The sequence below is a fragment of the Benincasa hispida genome, chromosome 6 (genome assembly GCF_027475165.1).
Source record: "Benincasa hispida cultivar pf3 chromosome 6, pf3_genome.v1.1, whole genome shotgun sequence".
NCBI lineage: Eukaryota > Viridiplantae > Streptophyta > Magnoliopsida > Cucurbitales > Cucurbitaceae > Benincasa > Benincasa hispida.
In genome coordinates, this window is record NC_143483.1 from 42,902,360 (window position 1) to 42,927,567 (window position 25,208).

General features: G+C 33.1%; 1 protein-coding gene across 3 annotated transcripts; it reads left to right on the top strand.

Moving 5' to 3' along the window:
* The first annotated feature begins 7,945 nt into the window (after positions 1-7,945).
* LOC120079983 (putative L-cysteine desulfhydrase, chloroplastic) lies at positions 7,946-12,286 on the top strand. 3 transcript variants are annotated; one of them, XR_005482383.2, is made up of 3 exons: positions 7,981-9,710; positions 11,526-11,661; positions 11,865-12,286. XR_005482383.2 is itself a non-coding variant. In XM_039034493.2 (2 exons), exon 1 carries the CDS (start codon positions 8,332-8,334, stop codon positions 9,697-9,699), a length of 1,368 nt encoding a protein of 455 aa, XP_038890421.1. In that variant the 5' UTR covers positions 7,946-8,331; the 3' UTR covers positions 9,700-9,710; positions 11,865-12,286. The 3 variants fall into 3 exon arrangements, 1 of the variants encoding a protein (XP_038890421.1); XR_005482384.2 differs by having other exon boundaries at positions 11,541-11,661; XM_039034493.2 differs by lacking the exon at positions 11,526-11,661 and having other exon boundaries at positions 7,946-9,710.
* The last annotated feature ends 12,922 nt before the right edge of the window (positions 12,287-25,208 follow it).

Sequence of the window (25,208 nt, forward strand, 5' to 3'; positions counted from 1 at the left end):
ATCGTTTAGTATTATCTAAACGATCGCTTAACAAAACCTAAACGATCGCTTAGTATTATCTAAACGATCGAATAACAAAACCTAAGTGATTGCTTAGTATTAGCCAAACGGTCACTTTATAAATTAGTACACGATCGCGTAATAGATATCTAAACGATCGTGTAACAGTTAGCGAAATGATCGCTTAGTATTAGCTAAATGATCACTTAGTATTATCCAAACAATCGCTTAGTATTAGCCAACCAATCACATAATGAATATATAAACGATCGCTTAGTATTCTCTAAACGATTGCTTAACAAAACCTAAACGATCGCTTAGTATTATCTAAAAGATTGAATAACAAAACCTAAGCGATCGCTTAGTAGTAACCAAACGATTGCTTTATAAATTAGTACACGATCACGTAATGGATATCTAAACGATTGCGTAACAATTAGCTAAACAATCGCTTAGTATTAGCTAAATGATCGCTTAGTATTATCTAAACGATCGATTAGTATTATCTATCCGATCGCTTAGTATTCTCTCCGATCGCTTAGTAATATTTATATGATCGCTTAGTAATATCTATGATTGATTTGATAGTAATATTGTTATTTTAAGATTAAGAAATTTCTATGATTGATTTGATATACTCAATATTAATTTTTAATTTCAAATTATTTTTTTGTTTAAAGTTGTTAGAAACTTAGGCAAAAATATAGATATTAACTTTCGACTATTGTAAATAATAGTCAAGGTTCTTTAGGATGTGTTGTAGACTGCAAGTGCATTTTCGTAATTGAATTTCATTAATAAATTTAATCATATGTACAATGTTCTTTATTCACAACCGGAAGAAGATCCTCTATTATGCCTAAATCGATCATGTTGAGTGACATAGTATCCACAATCGCCACACCCTCTTACACTTGGTGGTTGACTTTCCTCTGGAAAGTGTATACTCTCACTACGTTGTTGATATGTAACATACTAGTCATAGATATTTGGATGGACATGTGAAGTTTGTCCTTCTTCCATGTTTAGTGTACTGAGGGTTGTTGGAAAAAAATTAAATGTTGAGGGAGAGGACATCATGGAAGTGTACTGATATAGTGGTGTTGTTGGATATTCATTTTGAATATTAGGTTGAATAGGAACATCCTCATGTCTTATTGGATCACCTTGTTCTTCCATTGGAACGTTACCATCGAAATATCGCACTCATATATCGAGGTGAGTCTACGTAAGGCTCTTTGAGTAGATATTGATAATTTTGGAAGCTCGGCCTGAAAAATAATTGAATAACAAGTTAATGACTTTAAAATTTATTTTGGTGTGCAATGAAGAAATAAAATCAAACAATTATAATAAACAATAAACTCATACCAACAAGTGACAGGATGCTTCTACTTTAGTTATGTACCGCCTGCTCACAGTGGAATACCATTCAATATATCCAGGCTCGGTACCTACACCATTGTTAATAGGAGGTCCATTAACAACCAAACTGTGTCAATTTTCCCAGATTGTAATTTAAAGAGCCAGATATGCAATCCGGTCTCGCTCATGCCTGCTCCTTAGATCGTGTGAATGAAGTCGGGCGTCCGTGTTGCAAGGTTGAGGAATTTGTTGTAACATCCCAAATTGACGCATCACACGATCTGGGTGATGCCACTCCACAACGAAGAAGCATATGAGTGGACATCTAGATGTCCATATCTCATTGCCATCGAGACAGTATGACGACAATAGTTGGATCAAATGATTATATGGCTCCCAAATAATCTGCATGCATATGTGTCAAAAAATGAATTAACCAGAAGATTGAAACATTATGAATATATGATATATGAATGAATAAAATATTACCTGGTTAGGCATATGTTTATCGAGTATGTGCCTATACTATACTAGAACATGCGTAGGTGCTCTAATTACAGAATAGTTGTCATTCCACCTACAATAATCAGAAGTTAAATTTTAGCTATTAGTATTTTCATAATGAAAACAACAATAATGAGGTAAATATGCTTACCTTACTGCAAGTGGTCTATTGCCTAAGTTATTCTTGTATCTATGGAGTCGTCGAGGCGCTAGAAGAGGAAATCGATCCCATGCCCAAATTTGTAGCAATAAAAGTGGGTCTGCAATGTCTTTTCCATCTATAACTGCACTCTTGCATAGTTGCCTATACAACCATTCAAGACATCTAACGCCCCAACTGTAAGTCCCGACAACATCAAAATCCACCAAGAGAGGAATATACATCAGGTGCACTCTGCTATTGGATTTGTCAGGAAATACCAATCCTCAAATCAATGTGAGAATATATGCTCGAGCATATCGTTGTAGGTTCTCTTCATCTTCATGGTCTGGTAGATGGGCGAAGTTGTTAAATTGATCAGCTAACCATGATAGACTTAGACGACTTCCCTTAAGAACGACTCATTCATGGTTACGCTTAAAAGAAGGGCACAAATTTGTTCCCAGTCATAATTTAGAGACCCGAGCAATGGTCTTCCATTAATCGGGAGTCCAAATTGGATGGCTACATCTTGAAGTGTAATTGTACACTCTCCATGCAATATGTGGAAAGTGTGTCTCCTGGCGTCATTGTTCCACTAATGCCGTTATCAGATGTCAGTCTAGTTGTATAAATTTTATACAAGAGACTCCGTAGAATCCAACAGCTCATAGATAGTTCAATATACGAGGGCTTGGGTTCTTGTGCCTGCGAATAACAACCTCTTTTCACTGACAATGCATTGCATCGATATACTCATCTTCCCAAACAACCTCGGATCTTTGGTTGCGCTATATGTACAAAACCGAGTTGTTGTATGGTCTTGTGGTAACATCCCCGTCCATTTAATCCCATAAAAACAATATTAAATTTAGTAAAAATCAATATGATTACAATCAACAAATATAATGTCAGTTAATAAAGAATACACCCTTTATTGTATAAATATAATTAATAAATACAATGACAATTAATAAAGAATACACCATTTATTGTATAAATACAATCAATAAATACAATCAATAAATATAATCAATAAATAAACTCAATTAAATACAATGAAAATTAATAAAGAATAAATAAGTAAAAGAAGTTACAATCAATTAAATACAATAAGAATTAAAAACAAATAACTAAGTCGCATGACGAGCTCGATTGAGACAATTCCGTCTATTATGCCCTTCTTGTCTGCAAATTGTGCACCGTGTCTTGTAACGTTCCCTCCAATCCATCTCGTTTTGAATGCGATAAGTACACGGTTTGCCAACCTTCCTAACTCGTGATTCGTCTGGATAAATAGTTGGGAAGTTAGGATCAGGCCAACATTTTTTATCGGGGATGTGCTCGAACTGGGGTGAATAACATGTCAGATAAGTGGAAATTTTGTAATAGTCTTCAATGTAGTAAAATTAGTTTACCCCAATAGTCTTATATGCAGCTATAGCGTGAGAACAGGGGATTCCAAAACTCTGCCACTTATTGCATGTGCATGCTCTTTCACTTAACTTTACTCAGTGTGTGTTTCCACCCTTTAGTGTTATTGGGTTAATTGAGTTGGTGACTTCACACAACCTTGTTCGATGGTCAAATATGTTGACGGAATGTTTGGTTGCACGTTGTTCCCAACGACTTATTTTCTTTACTGCATACCTATGACAAATGTGAAATATCCTTATAATACCTCGATAATCAATATAAAAACGTGGGTAACTAAGATGTGAATAATTTACCTTGTGAAACACTCTCCCGATTCAAGAGCAGTCTCTATTTCTACACGACGAACAACGAAATAAGCAATAGTTCGATAGAATGTTGCTTAGACTAGTGCAGCGATTGGTAGCTTTTTGGCTCTTTTCAAAACAGTATTTATACTTTCAGCCACATTTGTTGTTAGCCATCTATAATGATGACCACCATTATGTGATTGTGTCCACTATTTAGGATCTATGGAAGCAAAATATCGTAAACAATTAGGATTTGTTATTTGAAGTTCGGCCATACAGTCATTAAAATTCCGAACTTGAAATTTTGATCTTGCACTATACACCAAACTCTTCAATAAACTATTTTTGAACTTGTCGTTAAAATTACTCGCCACATGTCGCAAGCAGATTCTGTGGTGTACTCCAACCCAACCGTTGCTAAGGTTTCTGACTGTAGATATAATGCCTTTGTGTCTATATGAAATTAGACACATTCCCTCCCTTTTATGCACTACATGATCCTATAAATTCCTCAAAAACCAGCTCCACGAGTCAGCACTTTCCTCCGATACAATGGCGTATGCAACCAGATAGACGTGACCATTTGCATTTACTAAGGTAGCTATTAACAATGTTTCTTCATACTTCCCAAACAAATGGGTTCCGTCAATTTGAAATAGTGGCTTGCAATGCTTGAAACCCTCGATAACAGGTCCAAACGATCAAAACACGCTACTGAACATTACAAGCCTTTCATCACAATCCAACTCATTTAGCCTTCAATAGACGACTGTACCGAGGTTTGTGATTTGCAAGATATTCATCCATTTGGGCAGCAATTATATGATTCGATCAAATCTCCGAATATTTTCGCAATTGCCTTTCTTCTTCCGTCCCACACTGTTTGACGGAATAACCATACTGTTTTAAGATAATATCTTATAATGTTTTGATGTCAACTGATGGATTTTTTTTCACTATGCTGCTTACCTCAGATGCAATTAGATCTGACTCCAATTGATTGTGATCCTGACTTAGTTTTGCATCACAAGAATGCGGACCATTGTACTAGGTGATTTCAAATTTATCGTGTTTTTTACGGCAAATAGCATGAAGTCTCCACGTGCACTCATTGCCATATCTCTTACACCTGACATCCTATATTGTTTTCTTCGACTCAATGACTTCAAAATTTTGATGTCGAATGATTGAATAGTTTTTCATTGCATTTTTTAAATCCAATCTGGAATTGAATATCATCCCCTTAAGCAGTGAATCAGACCCCATATTATTGTCTTCCCCCATTGTCGAATCGGGTCCAATGGTCATCTCGTTCAGGTCTATCTCAGTAAATATTTTGGGGACTTCATGTATGCCATAAAATTGACCAGGTAGTTGATCTAGATCGATATCATCATCGTCTATCTCAACTTCTTCATCGTTTGTGGCAATAGTTAGATCACACTACTCATCCTCCACAACATGGTTTTCCAACTCAACAGTAGTTTCAACTTCTTTTCTCATTGATGCTGGACTTGGGACACTGGGTTGGGATATATATAGCTCAACTCTATTTGGAGGGTATGAAGCGTTGCTCATCATGAACCGTAAATCAGTCTCACTTCGTAATGAGATGGGATATAGAAAGTAGATCCCGTTACATAACTACCATATCTACATATTACCTCTACTCCATCATCTCTATTTATGGATAATACATCACATAATCCATCGATTAATGTGTTGAAGTTAACTTGACGATGCATGTTTATACGAAAAGATGATTGCCTATCATATTCTATCCCGTTTGACCCATTAACAATGTTTTCGTGCATATAACATAAAAATTCCACAACGTCCATCGTAGTTTGGCAAATGCAATATGATATTTATCATAATATTTGTAAGTATATATTAGGCAAACTATATTAATGTGTTATTACTATTTTTTTAATAAATATAAATAAAGGTATTTTTTTTAATAAACAAATAAAATATTAAGCCATGCATCATCATTTGACCATAAATCAATGATAAATATTCTTTTATATTGACATGAATCTTTGTTTTTTAATCAACATAAAATTTACAACAACACAATATTACTAAAAATAACATTAACATTCAAATATTCAATATTCAATAATGAATACATCATTCCAAATAATGGTAAATAACTATATACATACCTTTTGAATGACTTGATTGTAGAGTTTTCTTCAGAAATATGGTATAAAAAAAAAGTCAATACAAAATTATGGATATTTTTTTACTATGTAATATTTTTTTTTTACTAAAATAATAGACATTAGGAACATATTAATAATTTTACATTAATAGCCATTAGGAACATATTATATTATTTTTATTAATGACTTTTTTATATGTTTCTAAACTTTTAACTATTAACTTTTTTATATGTTTTTTTTTTCTTTTCTCTACAAAATAAATAATATCACTTTTTTTTTTCACTAGGAACATATTATTAATTTTACATTAAAAACTATCAATAAATTTTAAAATTTTGGCAAAATAAAAAAATATTTAAATATAACTTTTATATAACTTTTATATGAAAAAAAAAACATTATTTTTACTATGTAATATATTTTATTAATGACTTTTTTATGTGTTTAAACAAAAATAATTGAACATTTTAGTTTAAATCCAATATCGCTATTAACTTTAAATTTTCTTTAATTCGTTTATTTTTTTTTCTTCACAAAATAAAGTAATATCACTATTCTTTTTTCCACATATTCTTAATTTTACATTAAAAACTAATAATAAATTTTAAAATTTTGGCAAAATGAAAAAAAAAATTAAATATAAATTTTACATTTAAAAAAATTTATTTTTCTTCATCAAGAACATATTTAAATACCTATTTTTAGAATTCATTAAATTTTTTTTTTCAACCTATTTTTAGATTTATTTTTTTCCTATTAAGAACGTTAAATTTTTTTTATATGTTTAAACATAAATAATTTGAAACTATGATGTAATATTTTAAAAATCATAGTTGAACAATCTAAACTATATTTTAAAAATAATTATCATAATTTGATATGTATAATAAGAAGACATACTTACAATTTATTATGTTTAACTAAATAAGACATACTCATTTTGATAACTAAAAATCAACCAAATACCAACAATAGAGAATATATCGACTTATTAAATATACAGTTTCTTTAATTCGTTTTAGTTAATCACATGTAATTCTCCCTTATGATAACCAACTATAAAAAATATATCAACTTATTAAAGCAAAAATATTACACACTACCAAAAAAAACTTTGCACTTTACCAAATATTCCAACTTATAAAAAAACTTTGAATAATATCACTGTAAACAAAATAAACATTAAAAAATCAGTAAAAATTATCAAAAACTTAATTCAAAGTTAAATAACAAAAATATATCAACTTACTAAATAAAATACTACATTGAAACAAATGAAGCTAGAAAATGATCGGTATTTAAAAATAAATGGAAAATGTGAAAGAAATGAAGGAAATTTTGTTTTGGTAAAGATGAAATGAGGGCTTCGATGATGAAGAGGAAGATCAAATGAAGGTTTTGGTGAAAGAGAGATGAAATCGGTGAAGGAGGATGAAATCTGTGAAAGAGGATGAAATCTGTGAAGGAGAAATGAAATCGGTAAGGAAGATGAAATTTGTGAAAGGAGAAGATGAAACGGAATGAAGGAAAAAAGTGGGATTTTTTATGCTAAAATATGGAAAAAATGCTAAATTTGGTCGATGCATTTCTGACACAGCACATGCGTCAGAGTGAATTGTCAACTTACTCTGAATGCATCTGTTCAACAGACACATTTTGATCGGTTTAATTTTTTTTTTTAAATACGACAGGAAAAAAAATAATAAAATATGTTTAAATGCGTCTCTTGGATGGAAAAAAAAAAAAAAAACTCCCATTTTTCCTAAATAAGTTCCAAATCCCCTTTCCCCAATTAAATTAAAAAAAAAAACCCCAATCTAAATAACCCCTACTGACTCATTTGATGTACGTTTTATCTCTCAACTCCTCCCTTTATTTTCACGTCTTATTATACAACAATGGAAAATATTGACCATTAACTTCAGATCTGAGTCGTTCCTCCCACTCACATATTATATAGAAAAGGTTTTATTTTTTTTTATTATTATTATTTTTTTTTATGTGAACAAACATCTTATAAAAGGAGCAGACCTAATAGAAAGTCTAAAAGGAGATGTAAGCACCAAATTTATGTGTTCTTTGTGGCTGAGGATGACATAAAAGGACAAAGACAAACAAGGCCACTTGAAATGGCTTACTCTGTTAATGGAGGAAGCCAAAATCTCTCTCTCCATTTTCTCTCTTTGTTGCAGCACTGTACAACCCCACTTGTCTATGCTCTCATTATTTTTCTCTTCAGTCGCCTTGACGTTTTCCTCTCTTCCGTATTCTCCTCCCTCGAACAAAACCTCCCTTCTAATCGCATTTCTCCTTCTTTCTTCGACCCATTTTCCCATTTTCTCGCTCTCCCTCCTCACTTTTCTCATTTTCTATCAATTTCAGCTTCACCCATCACTCTCAACCCTAAATCCTGCTTACCCATCTCCCTTTAATGGCTTCTCACTGTGAAAAAAACCACCTTCCCCCTGATTCTACCCCTCATCTCAACGGTGACGCCAATACCCACTTGCCCAAAAGGCCTAAAATCGCTCCCACTTTCATTTCTGACTCAGAAATTCAATCCGAGTTTGCCCACCATGACCCTTCTGTTGCTCGGATCAACAACGGTAGCTTTGGCTGTTGCCCTTCTTCTGTCATCTCTGCTCAACAGCAATGGCAGCTTAAGTTCCTTCGCCAGCCTGACTGGTTCTACTTCAACGAGCTCAAGAAGGGGATTCTTGAGTCGAGAACCATCATCAAGGATCTCATCAATGCCGAGCATATTGATGAAGTTTCTATTGTTGATAACGCTACCACTGCAGCTGCTATAGTTTTGCAGAAAATCGCTAGGGATTTTGCTGAGGGGAGATTCGAGAAAGGTGATGCGGCGGTTATGCTTCACTATGCGTATGGTGCTGTGAAGAAGTCTATAGAGGCGTATGTTTCTCGAGCTGGTGGGTATGTAATTGAGGTTCAATTGCCTTTTCCTGTTAAGTCTAATGATGAGATTATGTGTGAATTTCGTCAGGCGTTGGAGAGAGGAAAGGCTAATGGTAGGAAGGTTCGTTTGGCTGTGATTGATCATATTACATCGATGCCTTGTGTGGTTATACCGGTTAAGGAGTTAGTTAAGATTTGTAGGGAAGAGGGTGTTGACCAAGTATTTGTTGATGCTGCTCATGCTATTGGGTGTACTGATATTGATATGCAAGAGATTGGTGCCGATTATTATACTAGTAATTTGCATAAGTGGTTTTTTTGTCCACCTTCAATTGCTTTTTTGTATTCCAGGAGGTCCCCAAGTCATTCTGATTTGCATCATCCTGTTGTTTCTCATGAGTATGGTAATGGGTTGGCCATAGAAAGTGCTTGGATTGGAACTAGGGATTATAGTTCTCAGTTGGTCGTGCCTTCGGTTTTGAAATTTGTTAATAGGTTTGAAGATGGGATTAACGGGATAAAAAAACGGAATCACGAGGCTGTTATTAAGATGGGAGAGATGTTGGCAGAATCATGGAAGACTCATCTTGGCTGCCCACCGAATATGTGTGCAAGTATGGTCATGGTGGGGCTACCTTCATGCTTGGACATCTCAAGTGAATCTGATACTCTGAAGTTGAGAACGCATTTGCGGGAAGAATTTAGAGTTGAAGTCCCGATATATTACCGTGCTCCGAGAAAGGGGGAAACTGCCCCTATAACAGGATATGCACGAATTTCTCATCAAGTGTACAACAAATTTGAAGATTATGTTAAGTTTAGAGACGTAATCAATGAACTTGTGCGAGCCGGATTCACCTGCGCTCAACTCTCCAAATGAAGACAGAGGAGGTATGATGTCTTTTGCTTTCATGAATATGCTTTATGCAATTTAGGCAGTTATTATTACTAGGGATCTTATAAGGTGAAAAAGGGGAATTGAAGTTGTTCGATTCTCTATTCACATGTTGGCTGTATGTAATCCTATGATTGCAATTGCCAAAGTCATGCTAAATCATACACAAATATGTAATTAGAACATTCATCGTACGAGGCACCTTACTTTTAGTTATATGTAGTCATTCTTGAAGTGATACCCATCCATGATGTTTTTTATGTTTTGTTTATTGATTGTGTACTCAAGTAGGTTATTCCCATTCTATCTTATTGAATTTTCTGATCGTTCCCGAATCCTTCACATATAAAGAAGCCCTATGGTTTTGTCTTTTTCTTAATTATGCAATACAAAATCTGGTCCAAGAGAGGACAAGTGCTAGTACATTTAAATTATGAACTTTGGTTGAGAAGGATGTGGATTAGAGATAAATGAGGAACTTTTCCTGATTTATAACTTGATTTTAAGTATGCACCAAAAGTCGTGCCTAATGGCACAGAGCTTAAATTTGAATCCTCCGTTACTCGTTAAGAGTTAATTTTTTTATTGAGCCCCGTCACATATTTTCTTTTATAAAAAAAAACTACTTTCATTAAGAAGATAGGGGCCTACTTAAGCCAGGTGGAAGCCTATAGGACTATAGATGCATCTTTTCTGATGTACATCAAGTTTTTAGTTTCTTCATGACATTCTGAGATCTTGTATGGCCCACTTGTGGTTAGAATGTGAATCCAACGGGTTGGTATACAATAATTAGTGATGCAAGTTCTCATAGTCCCAATATTTAATTAAATTACATGTGAAATCTACTAAAATTTATTTCACGTTGGTAAATATCTAGTATGCTCCTTCTCGTGTTGCTTATTATTCAAAATAAGTTGCGAAGTCCTTTCTTGACTTCGCCTATGTGCTTTATACCATACCTTCCATTTTTAAAGAACTTGATTTCAATCTTAATAATGCAATGATAGTTTTAATTGTTGCTCGAATGTATTTTCTCTAAGGAATTAATTAGTTGTCTAGTAACAAGTAACCTAGCAATAGCAGCAGCATTTATCCAATCTCTTTAACATGCCTTTGAGTTTCTTACGGCCAGGATATTAACTTTAGGGGAAGAAATAAGGCCTGTAGTGGCTTCAAAATGAACAGACTGCTATCTGGTAATAAAATATCAAAGCGACACAATCCATTAATTTGTTTTGGTGTTGGAAGTCCAATAAGCTCTTTTTAGCCTAGCACTAGCAGGCCTCTTGTCATTTGTCATGTCCTTGTCTTTTCCCATGAATGTGTGAAGCCCACTTGTGGCTTAGCGTACTCATATCAGCTTGTTTGATAGTTAGGCGTAAAAACCATTACTTTCTTTTAATACAGATAGTAGCTTTGTGATTTATATTTGCAAAATAGTTTCTAGAAGCTAGTTCTAAGAATATTGGCTAGATGACCTGTTAATCTGTTATATTAAGACTATTGTGTACAGACCAATGATCTTCGGAAGGACAAGTTTTGTTATTATAAAAACAAACTACCTATGAGGACATTGAGAATATAAAAAGGAACATAATTTTTTGAAATTAGCCAACCTAGCATTTTTTTTCCGACATTTTGTTTTTGTGGTTTTAAAATACAACTTTCAGACATAGCCCGTCATAAATGATGATAAATTAGTGGCCTTGAATGCAGAATAACTTTAATTTCTCTATACAAAACATATGCCTTAGAAGGTGTTGGGAATAACCAGATGTATTGATTTTTTCTAACTATATTTCATGTAGTGTCTTTCTGAACAGTTACATTGAACAGTGTTGCATCTTTGGTTCAGCATTCGGGTTGGGAGTCAATGTTGTGATAAAGTTTCTTGTATTTTGTGGTTCTCCATCTGATAAAAAGAATATTTCTGCTATTAAACATGTAAGATGGTATATAAAATTACTCTTGTATTTGGTTGTTTCATCTCATGCTGTGACAAAATGCACAAACATTTATATCTTTCAATTTGGCTATTTCTCTATACTGAGCATATACTTTAAATATATATCTGTTGTCATTAACAAGTATCATCTTGGACATGAAAGTTGCCATTAACAAGTAGTTTTTGATCTCTGCATATACAGTATGAAAGCAGCACGCGGTGGTTCTCTTCTGCTTCATGACCATGGTTTTGGTACCATGGGCACACCCCCAAAACACTTCAAAGGTGGATGCACCAAGCAGAAATAATGTCATTATCGTTTCAATGACTTGAAGTGAATGTCCTCGAGGACAGCTTAACTTGTGTATCAGGCTTCTTGATCAGAATAGTTCTTGTACATATTTGAATCTCATGCTTTCGACTCTTAAACTCTCGAATGGAGTACCATTTTCGTCATCCGAGTAAAGGTCATGTAATGTAGATGAGACTGGACTTTATCTTTAGTAGTTGTCGAGCTATGGAGTTTTTGTGCAGCGACTGCTTTTATATTCTCCATCCCAAATGACAACAGATTTTGATGTGTTGCAGTTTCATACAATCGAATTCCCTTACATTTCCAGCTGATGTGATATCTCATTCTTTAGTTATTGATGAGATTAGTTCAATGCTGTTGTTCAGAGGCTAATTTTTTCTGTGTTCATAGGGAAACTGAGGTTATATTTTATTGACATAATGTACCCAACAATCTGATTCGTCAACTTACCCTACGTTTTTTGGGAGACCGAGCTATCGATCTAGATGGATAATTGGTGTCTTTATCTAAATGAGGCATTGCCCGAATTGACAATTCAAGATAGTGTTGAAGTTGTTCTGAAAGCTGAGATGGGTGAGTTTGTGATCAGATGGATTGAGTTAGAACAACATGGTGGCTGTTTATAGAATCTTTTGGCAAATTTCTAAGCTGGGACTCGTATGAGATTAGTCCAATATAATTGAGTTGACTAAGATATGAATGAAAAAAAAAATGAACTTCCGGATATGAATCTTTTTAATAACATATGATTACTCTTTTAACACCCTCAAATAATAACATTCTTTGCAACATTTTCTTTGATTCTGAATCTTTGATGTTTAAGTAAAATCAAGGTTCGGAATATTGATGACGATAGAAATATCAAGGTCTCTATTTTACGAAAAGATTGATGGAAATATTGATATCAATAGAAATTTTGGGAACTTATGGAAATGAATGAAAATTGTTATAATGTTAATGAAACTTTTGTTGTGGCTGAATTAGACTATAATTAATATTTTTAATCATCATTTTACAAAATAAGACAATATTTAGATGTAAAATATTTACGTAAATGTCAATACAAGCACAGACACTTAAGAAATGAAAAAATAATTATAAAATAATATCAAATATTAGAAATTAATTACAAAATTAAAGAGCATAAAATATTTGCATATAAAATAATTGTAAATTGTTTATTATAAAATGGAGTGGATACAAAAGTGAAAAATAACATAACATGGATACTCTCCTCGTCCCCGATCGAGAATCCGTTTTGACCCCATCTCCTATCAAATCAGGGATTCCCTGCCCATATAGGGATGGATACATGCATAGATTTTTGCCATCCCTAACTCTTATAAAGTTATGGAAGTCATTGAAGTAATAACAATTCTTACTTATTTGTCGAATAGAAAACTAGCATTTCCCAAACAATTTTCCATCTATTCTTCCAAACACCAAATGTTCTCTCAATTGTACATCTAAACGATAAATGTCTATGATTAAGTACTTCCTTCATGCCTCTTGATTGGATTCCACATCGAAGTGAACACTTATCAATAAAAATAACTACTAAAAAAATATAATAATTATTAATGTATTTATTCTTGCATATTAATCTATAGGTGGACGTGGAAATCCTAAATGCGGTCTTCTTAACGTCTCTATAAAAATTTGAGCATCATAAACGACACCCTCTCATGTTAAAATCACAAACAACCATAATATTTTGTGTAATAATATCTTTTCGATCGGTATATGGTATATGCTTTCCTCTAGATGATGCAATATGTATATGGGTCTCATCAATTATTCTAGTACAATTTTTGAAATAGGGTCAATATCTGTCATTTTTAATTGAAATAGATTTGTATTGTGGATCTATCTGCTTAATTACATCTACAGCCATACAACAATTAAGATTTAATACCGTATTAAACACTTAGATGATACAATATGTATATTGGTCTCACGAATTAATAAGAAGAGCACAAATTATCTACAGAAATGAAAGATAAAATAAAATATAAAAAAGTGCAGCCATTGGGTTTCTAATTAAGAGATAATTCTTTATGTTTTTTAAGCTTGTAAAAATTAATGAGATAATAAAATATAAAACAAGAAATTATTTTCAATATTATTTAGAACTTAATTTCATATAAAAATTAAAAATCGCTTATAAAGAAATGAAAATTGAAATAAAAGTATAAAAAAAGTACAGTCATTAGGTTTCTAATCAGGACTTTAGGTTTTCTTAAGCTTGTAAAAATTAATGGGATAATAAAATGTAAAACAAAAAAGTATTTTCAATATTATTTAGCATCTAATTTCATATAAAAACTAAAAATCGGTTATAAAAAATGAAAAATGAAAATAAAAGTATAAAAAAGTGCCGCAATTGGGTTTCTAAAATCAGCAGAGCAACTTTTATGTTTTTTTAAGCTTTTAAACTAATTAAAAAAAAAGACATATTTATTGAAAATTTGTAGAAATATAAATGAAAATTAAAGTAAAAATTAATGGAAGACTACGAGACTGCAAGAATATGACTCGCCAAGTTGGAATCGACCTTAATGGTAACAACATAGGAAGGAGAAGCATAGTAATTGACAACATACATGTGTAAAAGCATTTAAAATTAATAAACCCGCATAGTTTTAATCATTTATGTAAAACCGACACAAACTTCATATATGCGGATTGGGGCAGCACTAGAGCTGGTGTTGGCGATTATTTAGATGTTCAATTACCTACAAGATTATGCAACCCGCTGAATGATGCAAACATTACAACTATGTCGTTTGTGGTGGAAATTAGAGACACTATGTAAAGATTATGTTTGGAAGCGAAGAGATGTTGTGTGAATGTTCTTTACATGACGATTGGGAGAAATCCTTGTAATCTTGAACCTATCAGAAGTATTGTGATAATCACCGTCTGGTTCGGGTATTGCCATTCATTTAGTGGAAGTTTTTATTATTATTATTATTATTTTTTTAATATTGTGATTAGGAAAATAATTTAGAAACATATAGTGGTTTTGAAACTCTTTAGAAATCTATGGTTGTTTTGGAGTTTTCAAGGCGGGGATTTTGTTTAAAATACTTTGTCGAGGGTTCAACCCTTGACCTGTTGAAAATTAAAGAAGAGATCGAGAGTTTGACCCTCGATCTAAAGGAAATTGAGAAGAGGACGTTTAGTAAAATTACTATGTGATCGTTTAGTAATTCTTTATTAACGTCACAGTAGGTGCAAACTTCCGAAAAGAACAAGTGAACGATGAACAACTTCTTTATTAGACGATAGGAATCAAACAAGATTAATCGGTCGCTTATGAGACGCTAAACGATCGTTTATAATCTCTCCACGATCGCTCAATATGACTAAACGATCGCTTACTAAATCCTCTGCAATCGGCCACAAACTCCTACACGATTGCTTAACTATTATTATTATACGATCGCCTTCTCAGAACCTATATGATCGCATACCTTTTACTATACGATCGTATACCAAGTGCTACACGATCACTGAGTTTACTACACGATCGCCTAGTGGAAGTAGACGATGAGCGACACACTGTGATGGCCTTTCCATGACAGCGTCTTCCGAACTCCCACTCTTGAAAGCTCTCTTTCCTCACTACACGATCGTCCACAAACTCCTACACGATCACTTAGCTATTACAATGTAAAACCCGAACCCTAATTACTTTAAGTAAGAGTAAGTAATGTGATTTTTTCTAATGAGCTAAATGAAGCCATCTCTTAGGAAGGATAGAAGATGGAAGCAAGAAGAAATAAGCTCTTGGGTAGCTAAGTGTAAAAGTAGGATAAAACTCGGCTAGGCTAAGGAAGGTCATGCTTGATGATGGAATGCATAATAAGTATATGGATGAGACCATACCATCTAATGAGGTGTAGTGCTGAAGTAATATTGTGAGTGCAGTTAGCAAAAGAAAATTTGCTAAATCCTAGCCCTTCATCACCAATAATGGGCAAGGTGGCACAAGGAGGGTTCATGCAGAATTTTGGGTCGGTTTGGACAAACTACTTAGGCTATTTGTGTAATTCTAGTGGTATTTGAAAGCTCTGTGTGTCTATTTTTTGTGGCTATGCTGCTGAAGGGAAAACTCGCCGGAATAAGGTTGGAGGGGCAAAATAAAGACGAAGGGTTCGTTTCTCGGGTGAATCTAGGCCATCAGTGAAGAATTGAAACTCCAGGATAAATTACGAAGCGTTTTGAGCAAAAAATTTGAGGTAACTCAGTTATAAACAACTTTGTAGAATGAAACTTTTTAAGATGAGGCCTGGAAATCGAGTTATATATTTTTGAAATTTGAACTAGAAATTGTTGAACAAGCAGACAGCTACTTGAATTAGGGCCAATGATGAAAGTTTGAATCTCCAGATCAAACGACGGAGAATTTTGAGCTGAAATTTTAAGGTAATGTTGATACTTGATTCTAAACAAGTTTGTAGAAGGAAGTTTCTTGAAAAGAGTTCAGGATTTTGAGTTATGAATTTTTGAAATTGAAGCAGGAAATTTATGCATAAGCAGATAGCTGCTTGGGAAGAATAAGCAAATAGCTCACCGTGGAGAGCGAGAGCGAGATAAGAAAGATGAGGATCTCGCTAATTTTGTACTAAAGATCTCGCTTAAGAAGGAAATCTCGCTGGAAATTTGGGCTAAATCTCGTTGGTGTGGTGAGTATCGCTAGGTTGAAGTTTTGCTAATGATATGCTTGATCCCGCTCATGAGGATGAATTCACTCATAATGGTTATCTCGCTAGCAATGTTGTTTTGTTGAGGAAAGTTCCATTAGTAAATGAACTAGTTGAGATATTCTGCTAAGAATTCTAAGGAATTTAACCGGGAATTATGTCCTCTCAGGCCAAGAAGAGCTAGGAGAGGCGTATAAACTATTAAGAGCCCCGACAAGCTGTGAGTGACTATGTGATGATTTAATGTTTTAGTGATTTAGAAACCATGATTCATTTGAAGTTCTTTCTTATGCTAAGTGTTTATATGAAGTGCCAAACAACATATGTTTGAAGCTATTTCTCATGCTAAGTAAAACATGTTTTCCATGGAAATTGACATGATTTAAGTATGTTATCTTGTCCAAATACTTTCAGCATGTTTTAGTAACTCCATTTTCATGATGAACTAGTATGATGATTTAAGCACTAAGCCTTAGTTTTCAACTAAATGTTTATGACTAGTTATACGACGGCTACTAAAGGACAATGAGAAGATATCCTAAGGGTACTGAAGGACAATGAGAAGGTATCCTAGTTAAGTACCTAAGGTATGACGGTACTCAATTATAAGCACGTGCATGTAAGTAATACGACGTCGAGGGATTGAGCAAAGTTAGTCTCATGCTAAATTTTATGGGATTCCAAGCAACTTATTTCTATGATTGAAAGCATGATCAACGCATGATGTTTACTAATATACGAGTTTTCCAAGTATGTTTTCCTTGTCTAACGTATGCGAATGGTTTTTACAAGCTAGTTCAACATGATTTAAGCCAACTTATTTTACAAAGTATGAAGCATGCGTTAGGGTTAAAAGCTAAGGTTGAATTAAGCTTGATGTACTATGTTTTAAATCCTAAGGTTGTCAAAGTACATGCGTTGGTATTCCTAAACATAATGAAAAGGGATACTGAAGGTAGGGAAGGTATCCTAAAGAGTTTTCTGTGCTATATTTGAGAACTATTCTTTTAATGTTCTTCGAGAACTTGATAGTTTAAGTGAGCTGGATACTGAAGGTAAGGAAGGTATCTGAATAAATGTACCTAAGGTGTTGACAGTACATAGAAAACTCCACGTGCACGTAGGTAATTCTGAATGAGAGGCCGAAGTATGGGTTTCCTAGGTCATATACCAGCAAAGGGAGGCCGAAGTATGAGTCTTTTGGTCAATAACAGACGTTGGGAGCTAGAGTGATGTATGCTCGTTCTCAACTAGGGAATAATGATGTTTAATGGTGTTTAAGAGTTGTTATCAATGTTTATGTTTAAAGGAAGTTGCTTGAGATGGCCATCAGTATATTTAAAGAGTTCGACGTAGGGATCTCTCCTAGCCATAGTTCAGTATGAACAGATCGAGGTAGGGGTCTCATCTGGCCATGGCTTGGCATTGGGAATTAGAGCGATGAATGTTCATTCTCAACTAAGATTCAGGTTTCAGATACAATGGTTTTAAAGGTTTTATGTACACGTTTGCTTGACATATTTTAGTTCCCGTATTATGTTTTCAAGCTTTCAGTTTAAGCATGAGATTTATGTTTTTATTAAGTCATTCACTGGACTTCTAGCTCATGTTTTCAAATTTTTTCCTTTCAGGTAGCGGTCGGTTCCCAAAAGACTTTTCTACTACTGCTCTGCCACTCAAAGAAATAGGTTGAAGAAAACGTAATTGAAGACCTGTATTAGTTAGTACACATGTGTCTGTCTAGTGACTAGTATTCTTGATGGGGCTCACTAAGTTGTAATACTCATGTATGAATAATGCTACGAAACCTTGTAATGTAAATGTGTTAAGTTCTGAGTTAATATGTTTGTATATTGATGATATGTACATATTCAAGGTTTGAGCAAAATTTAACAGGTTAGATAGGCAGTAAGTGCCAACAAAAAGGTTGGTAGCTGCTGCAGTTACCATTCTATCCAGGTTATGAGGGTAATCTGGAGCGGGGTGTGACATACAATTAGACAATCACCTTCTCAAAACCTATACGATCGCCTACCTTTTACTATACCATCGTGTACCAAGTGCTACACGATTACTAAGCTTTACTACACGATCGCTGAGCTTTACTACATGATCGCCTAGTGGAAGTACACGATAAGCGGCATGCTTCGATGGCCTCTCGAGAGATCTCTTTCCTCACTACACGATCGCCTATAAACTCCTATAGATCGCTTAGCTATAACAATTAGACGATCGCCTTCTTAAAACCTATACGATCGCCTATCGCCTGCTCCCTCCCCGCGTCCACTAGCCCTCCCGTCCAGAGTGAAGAGAAGGCGAAAAAGAGCCGCCGAAGCAGCATGAGCAGGCTCCTATTGCTACACAACAATAGAGTAGGATAGCATTTTGCGCCAATACCGCATACCAAAACTGAACAACAAACTACGTTCCTTCTGGGTGGTCTACCCGTCTCACTTGCTTAGTCGACTAAGGTAGGTAGCTTAGAAAGTTGTATACTTTGGAAGAAGCTTGTATAGTTTGAGAAGGGGTTTTGATTGATCAAAAAGAAGAATCTACTTCAACCGATATGCCCTTAGGCATGGCCATACATAACATAGAAATCACACTTGGGAAGGGGGGACAATTAGCTAGATCGTGTACCAAGTGCTACACGATCGCCTAGTGGAAGTCCACGATGAGCGGCACGCAACGATGGCCTCTCGAGAGCTCTCTTTCCTCACTACACAATTGCCCAAAAACTCCTACACGACCGCTTAGCTATTACAATTAGGCGATTGCCTTTTCAAAACCTATACAATCACCTACCTTTTACTATACGATCGTATACCAAATGATACACGATCGCTAAGCTTTACTACACGATCACTGAGCTTTACTACACGATCGCCTTGTGGAAGTACACGATAAACAGCACACTGTGATGGCCTCTCGAGAGCTTTCTTTCCTTACTACACGATCACCCACAAACTCCTAAGCGATCGCTTAGTTAAAAATCCAGATCTCTGCAGTGCGCGTGAGAGTGATTTGAATCGTCGATTTCCTTTACAACGAATCCGAATCTCTGTAGCATGTCAGCGTCCCGTCCTGTCCCATTCATATTATTTTCCCAACGCCGAACCCGTGGGTCGAGTTTTGAAAACTCGACCTTTAAGGTTATAACCCCTACCCCCTCTTCTCATTTTTTCACATTTTCTCACTGCTTTCATTCCCTCATTCTCCTCACTGCCTTTTCTCTTCACTGTTTTTCGACCTTTAAGATCAGCCTCTCATTTTCTCCTCACTGCTTTCGTTCTCTCACTCACTACCTTCAGCCTTTCATTTTCTCACATTTTCTCACTGCCTTCAGCAAATCTTCTTCTTCTCCCACATTCGTCTATTAAATTGTGAGGTTTGTACTTTTACTATACAAAATTTCATTTTTTTAAAGTACTATATATTTTGTTCTTATTCTCATACTATTATATATATATATATATATACATATACATATATATATTTATAGTCTTTGTTGCTGTTTGGGAAACAAAGAACAAAAAAGGTAAGTTAAATTTGTGAGTTTACTATTTATTTATTACTAGTTTTATTATATTTAGTAGATTTATCATGTTGAATTCAATAATATTTACATATTGATGTTAGTAGTTCTTTCTCTATTAGTGTTAATCTTAGTAATTGTTATTAGTGTTAATCTTATGGTTGGGATGTTATACCAACATGTTAATCTTATTTATATTTTGTTTGTTTTTGTTTGTATTTAAGTATAATTTATTGTTATGTTTCTTATGATAACATTCGTTGATTAAATTGTGAGGTTTGTACCTTTAATATTTTTAGTTTAATACAAATTTATTATGATTTTTTGAAATATATTTCTTATGATATTTTATTTTTCTAGTATTAACTTTGAAAATATAGTTTAAAATAGTTTGAAAAAGTTTAATTTAATTTAATTTTTTGTTTTATATTAAATTTGAAAAAATAGTTTTAAAAAGTTTACATATTTAAAAAGTTGATGTTTATAGTTTAAAAACTTTAATATTTTTAGATTAATAAAAAATTATTATGATTTTTTTTGTATAAATTTCTTATGATATTTGAAAAGTTTAATTTGTTGTTATATTTAAAATAGTTATAAAAAGTTTAATTTATTGTTATGTTTAAAAAGTTGATATTCATAAAACTTAAAAAGTTGATGTTTATAAATTAAAAAGATTAATATTTTTAGTTTAATACAAAATTATTGTAATTTTTTTAATATACTTCTTATAAAAAGTATAATACAAAATTATTGTAATTTTTTTAAAAAGTTTAATATTTTTAGTTTAATACAAAGTTTAATATTTGTTTACCCACAAACTTCTTATATTTCCTATATATATTTCTTATTGTGATTTTTATTGTGGTTTGTTTTTGTTTAAGTTTGATAATTAGTAGAACAATTAGTAATGTATTGTTTGTCTTTTTTTTTTAGAAAATGGCGGACAAATGCTTGAGATTTTTGTTGTTTACAAATGGTAATATGATTGATTGTATTGATGAAGTTGACTATGACCAACCACCAAGTGGGAGTTTTAGCATAAATGTGAATAAATGCTCGTCTTACATATCCATCGTTGTTGAGAAAACCTGGTAGACCAAAAAGTTTAAGTTATCACAACGAGATGGATTGGATAGAACCAGTCACTCACAACGATGTGGATTTTGTAATTAGTTAGGTCATAATCGAAGGAAGTGTCCTTCTCAAGATAGTTAGAGATTAAGAAATAAATATTTTTTATTTATATATTCAATTTTTTATTATAATTTATTGTATATTCAATTTTTTTATTATAGTTTATTGTATATTCAATTTTTTTTATTGTAATATATAAAGTTATACATTATTTTTTTAATTGAGAAATAAATACTTCTTTTATCATGTATATTTAATTAAGTGTAGACACTTTTATTGTCACAACACTTGTGACCATTCCACAAAGCGGGCCGCATCCGCAGCGTTACCAGGATAAGGTTTTCCTCTTATATCCATCGGCGTCTTCTTCTCTTCGCTCAATCTTTTAATAAAGTTGTACATTATTCTTTTAATTAAGTTGTACATTATTATTTTAATAAAGTTGTACATTATTATTTTAATCAAGTTGTACATTATTCTTTTAATTAAGTTGTACATTATTCTTTTAATTAAGTGTAGATACTTTTATTGTATATTCAAATTTTTTTATTATAATTTATAAAGTTGTACATTATTCTTTTAATTAAGTTGTACATTATTTAATTAAGTTAATTAAGTTGTACATTATTCTTCTAATTGAGAAATAATTTTTTTAATTGAGAAATAAATATTTTTTTTCTTTTAGATTGTAGCTTTAAATCCAGGACCAGTTGATCCCGATGTTTTGTACGACCAGTCCATTCATCGATCATCTGTTATATGGTGAGATCGTACTACTGGAGAAATATCTTGCAGGCATCGAGAGGCAGTTCTCCAGCGTACTATCCCACTCCACCCTCGAATACTACCGCTACTATGCATATCTGGATTCTATGGGGTTGCCAGATTGGGATTTATTCAGTTGGACTGACATCTGATCACAGTCTTGGTCGAGAGATGGAGGCCTAAGATGCATACATTTCATATGTCTGTTGGAGAGTGCACTATCACTCTACAAGACATAGAAGTGTTGTTGGGGTTACCTATTGACGGTAAGCCGATCACCAGAGTGATGTACGATGATTGATCATAAGTTTGTCAACTGTACCTCGGTGTGACCCCACCTGCCAATAAAATTAAAAGATCGAGGTTAAGAACACAATTCCGTGAGCTCGCAGATGATGCAGACGAGAAAACCGTCATAAGATATACGCAAGCATATATACTACAGATGATGGGTGGAAGTCTCTTTTCCGACAAATCAAGTCATTTTGTTTACTTGATGTTCCTGCCACTATTAGCTAACCTCTATGATGCGGGGCGGTATTCGTGGGGTGGAGCATATTTGACATGATTGTATTGACAACTATACAAAGCAACAAGACCTGAGGTTCGTGAGATAGCTAGACCTCTCATACTTTTGCAACTATGGACTTGGGAGCGATTTCTAACAATGGCTCCACAGCTACAACATGTTAATGACGCTCAGTTAGCTGGACAAGCCTACGGTTCTCGGTATGTTATTTTAATTCAATTTAATTTTTATATAACTGATCTAGTTAATTTAGATTCTAAATTATTAATTTAAAAATTTAGATGGAGAGACAAATTTTGTATAACTAGGACAACCACACATGTAGTCAGCCAGTACAGATACATGTTTGATTTGCTTCAACCTGATCAGGTACCTTACACTGAACCTAATTGATTATTTTATACACATTTTTATTGTATTTGTCTTTAATGTTCTCCAATATAATATTTTGTGTTTTAAGTTATTTGAGAGCCATACAAAATTATTATGCATACTTTTCCCAATTTCTGTACGAATGGTCAAAACATATGGCGGACGATGAGTCATTTCATATGTTTTCACATTGGTGAGTGGCATCTTTCTGACAGGGTGATGAGACAATTCGGTTTTCAGTAGGATGTCCCATCGACTTGTAATACTGAACCCCTACTGCATGATATCGACTTAAGGACTGTAAATTGGTCCGAAAAAGTTACACATTTGGTAGTGTGATGACACTATCGTGCAAGGTTCATTGCAGCGGGGGTTTCTATTGAACAGTTTGACCGAGATGACACTCAAGACTACATTCATTGGTATAATAATATCACAAGCCGCTATGTCACTCGCCCGGGAGTAGTTGTGGGTAATCTGGTAAATGAACGAATATTATCTAATTATTTTTAATTTAAATATTATCTAATTGTTTTATAATTCACAGAGATCGAACAACAATATACTCCGTGATGTTGGGAATGATCCGAACTAGGTTTTTTTCTATATGTAGTGACAACCAAAGCTATATGGAGGAGATACATTATATGTACGATATACCTATTGTTCCTCCACCAGCTCCTAAATGCAGATGACCTGTATAGGAAGAGGATGAGTTTGATGAGGTTACCCATAATGTGGAAGAGTTGCCCCCTGTGATGCAGATGCAAAGTCAAACTGATTATGTTACTCCGATGATAATGCCAGCATTTGGTTCAGGACATTATGACTCAGAGGCTGGTCCTTCGTCTTCATATGCATGGACATGGTCGGAGTCGTGGAGAGCATTATCATGAAGCGCCTACAGAGGAACCAGAGCAACATCAAGAAGAACCAGAGCAACCTCAAGTTCGAAGTCGACGATCACAACCAGCTCGAAATCGACGACGTCCGCCTTGTGGGACACATCGATTTTTGTAATTATTTCTATATAAATGAGATATTTTAATTTACACTTTTTTATTTTTATGAGATATTATTTTTCTTAATTTGTTCTTTTTAGAGTTTAAATAAAAAAATAAAATAATAAAATATTTTTAGAAATTGGTTTTTATAAAATAAAAAATTAAAAAAAACAAAGGTCGAATGTTAAAATTCGACCTATTCAACACTCGACGTATTAAAAATTTATAAAATGAAAAATTATTAAAAAAAAAAGTAAAGGTCGAATGTTGAAAATTCGACCTCTGGTCGAATTTCAACCCTCGACCTATTAAAAAAAACAATATTTTTATAAATTGTTTTCAAAACTACTATATTATTTTAATTTTTCAAATCTTTGTGGCTGTCAATAGAAGTAAAAGTTTCATTTATGTTTTCTTTTTAATTAAGTGTTTGTTTTTAATTCTCTTGCCTAAAAAAACATAGAAATTATTTTCAATATTGTTTAGCATGTAATTTTATGTTTTCTTTTTAATTAAGTGTTTGTTTTTAATTCTCTTGCCTAAAAAAACATAGAAATTATTTTCAATATTATTTAGCATGTAATTTCATATAAAAACTAAAAACCCCTTATAAAAAAATGAAAATTGAAAATAAAAGTTTAAAAAGTGCAGCCATTGGGTTTCGAATGAGGAGAACAGCTAGTTATGTTTTTTTAGCTTTTAAATTAATGAAGAAAATCACATATTTATAGACAATCAGTAGCAATTCAAATGAACATTAAAGTAAAAATTAATGTCATAATGATGTGTAAAACAAGAAAATATTTTCGATATTATTTAGCATTTAATTTTATATAAAAAATTAAAAATAGTTTATAATAAAATGAAAATTAAAAAATATAAAAAAGTAAATAAAATTTAAAATAAAAAAACATAGAAATTATTGTGATACTAAAACGTAAAACAAGAAAATACTTTTGATATTATTTAGCATTTAATTTTATATAAAAACTAAAAATTACTTATAAAAAATGAAAAATTTAAAATAAAATTATAAAAAAGTGCGTCTCTAATTGGAAGAGCAACTATTTATGTTTTGTCAAGCTTGTAAAAATTAATGGGATAATAAAATGTAAAACAAGAAAGTATTTCAATATTATTTAGCATTCAATTTCATATAAAAACTAAAACTCGTTTATAAAA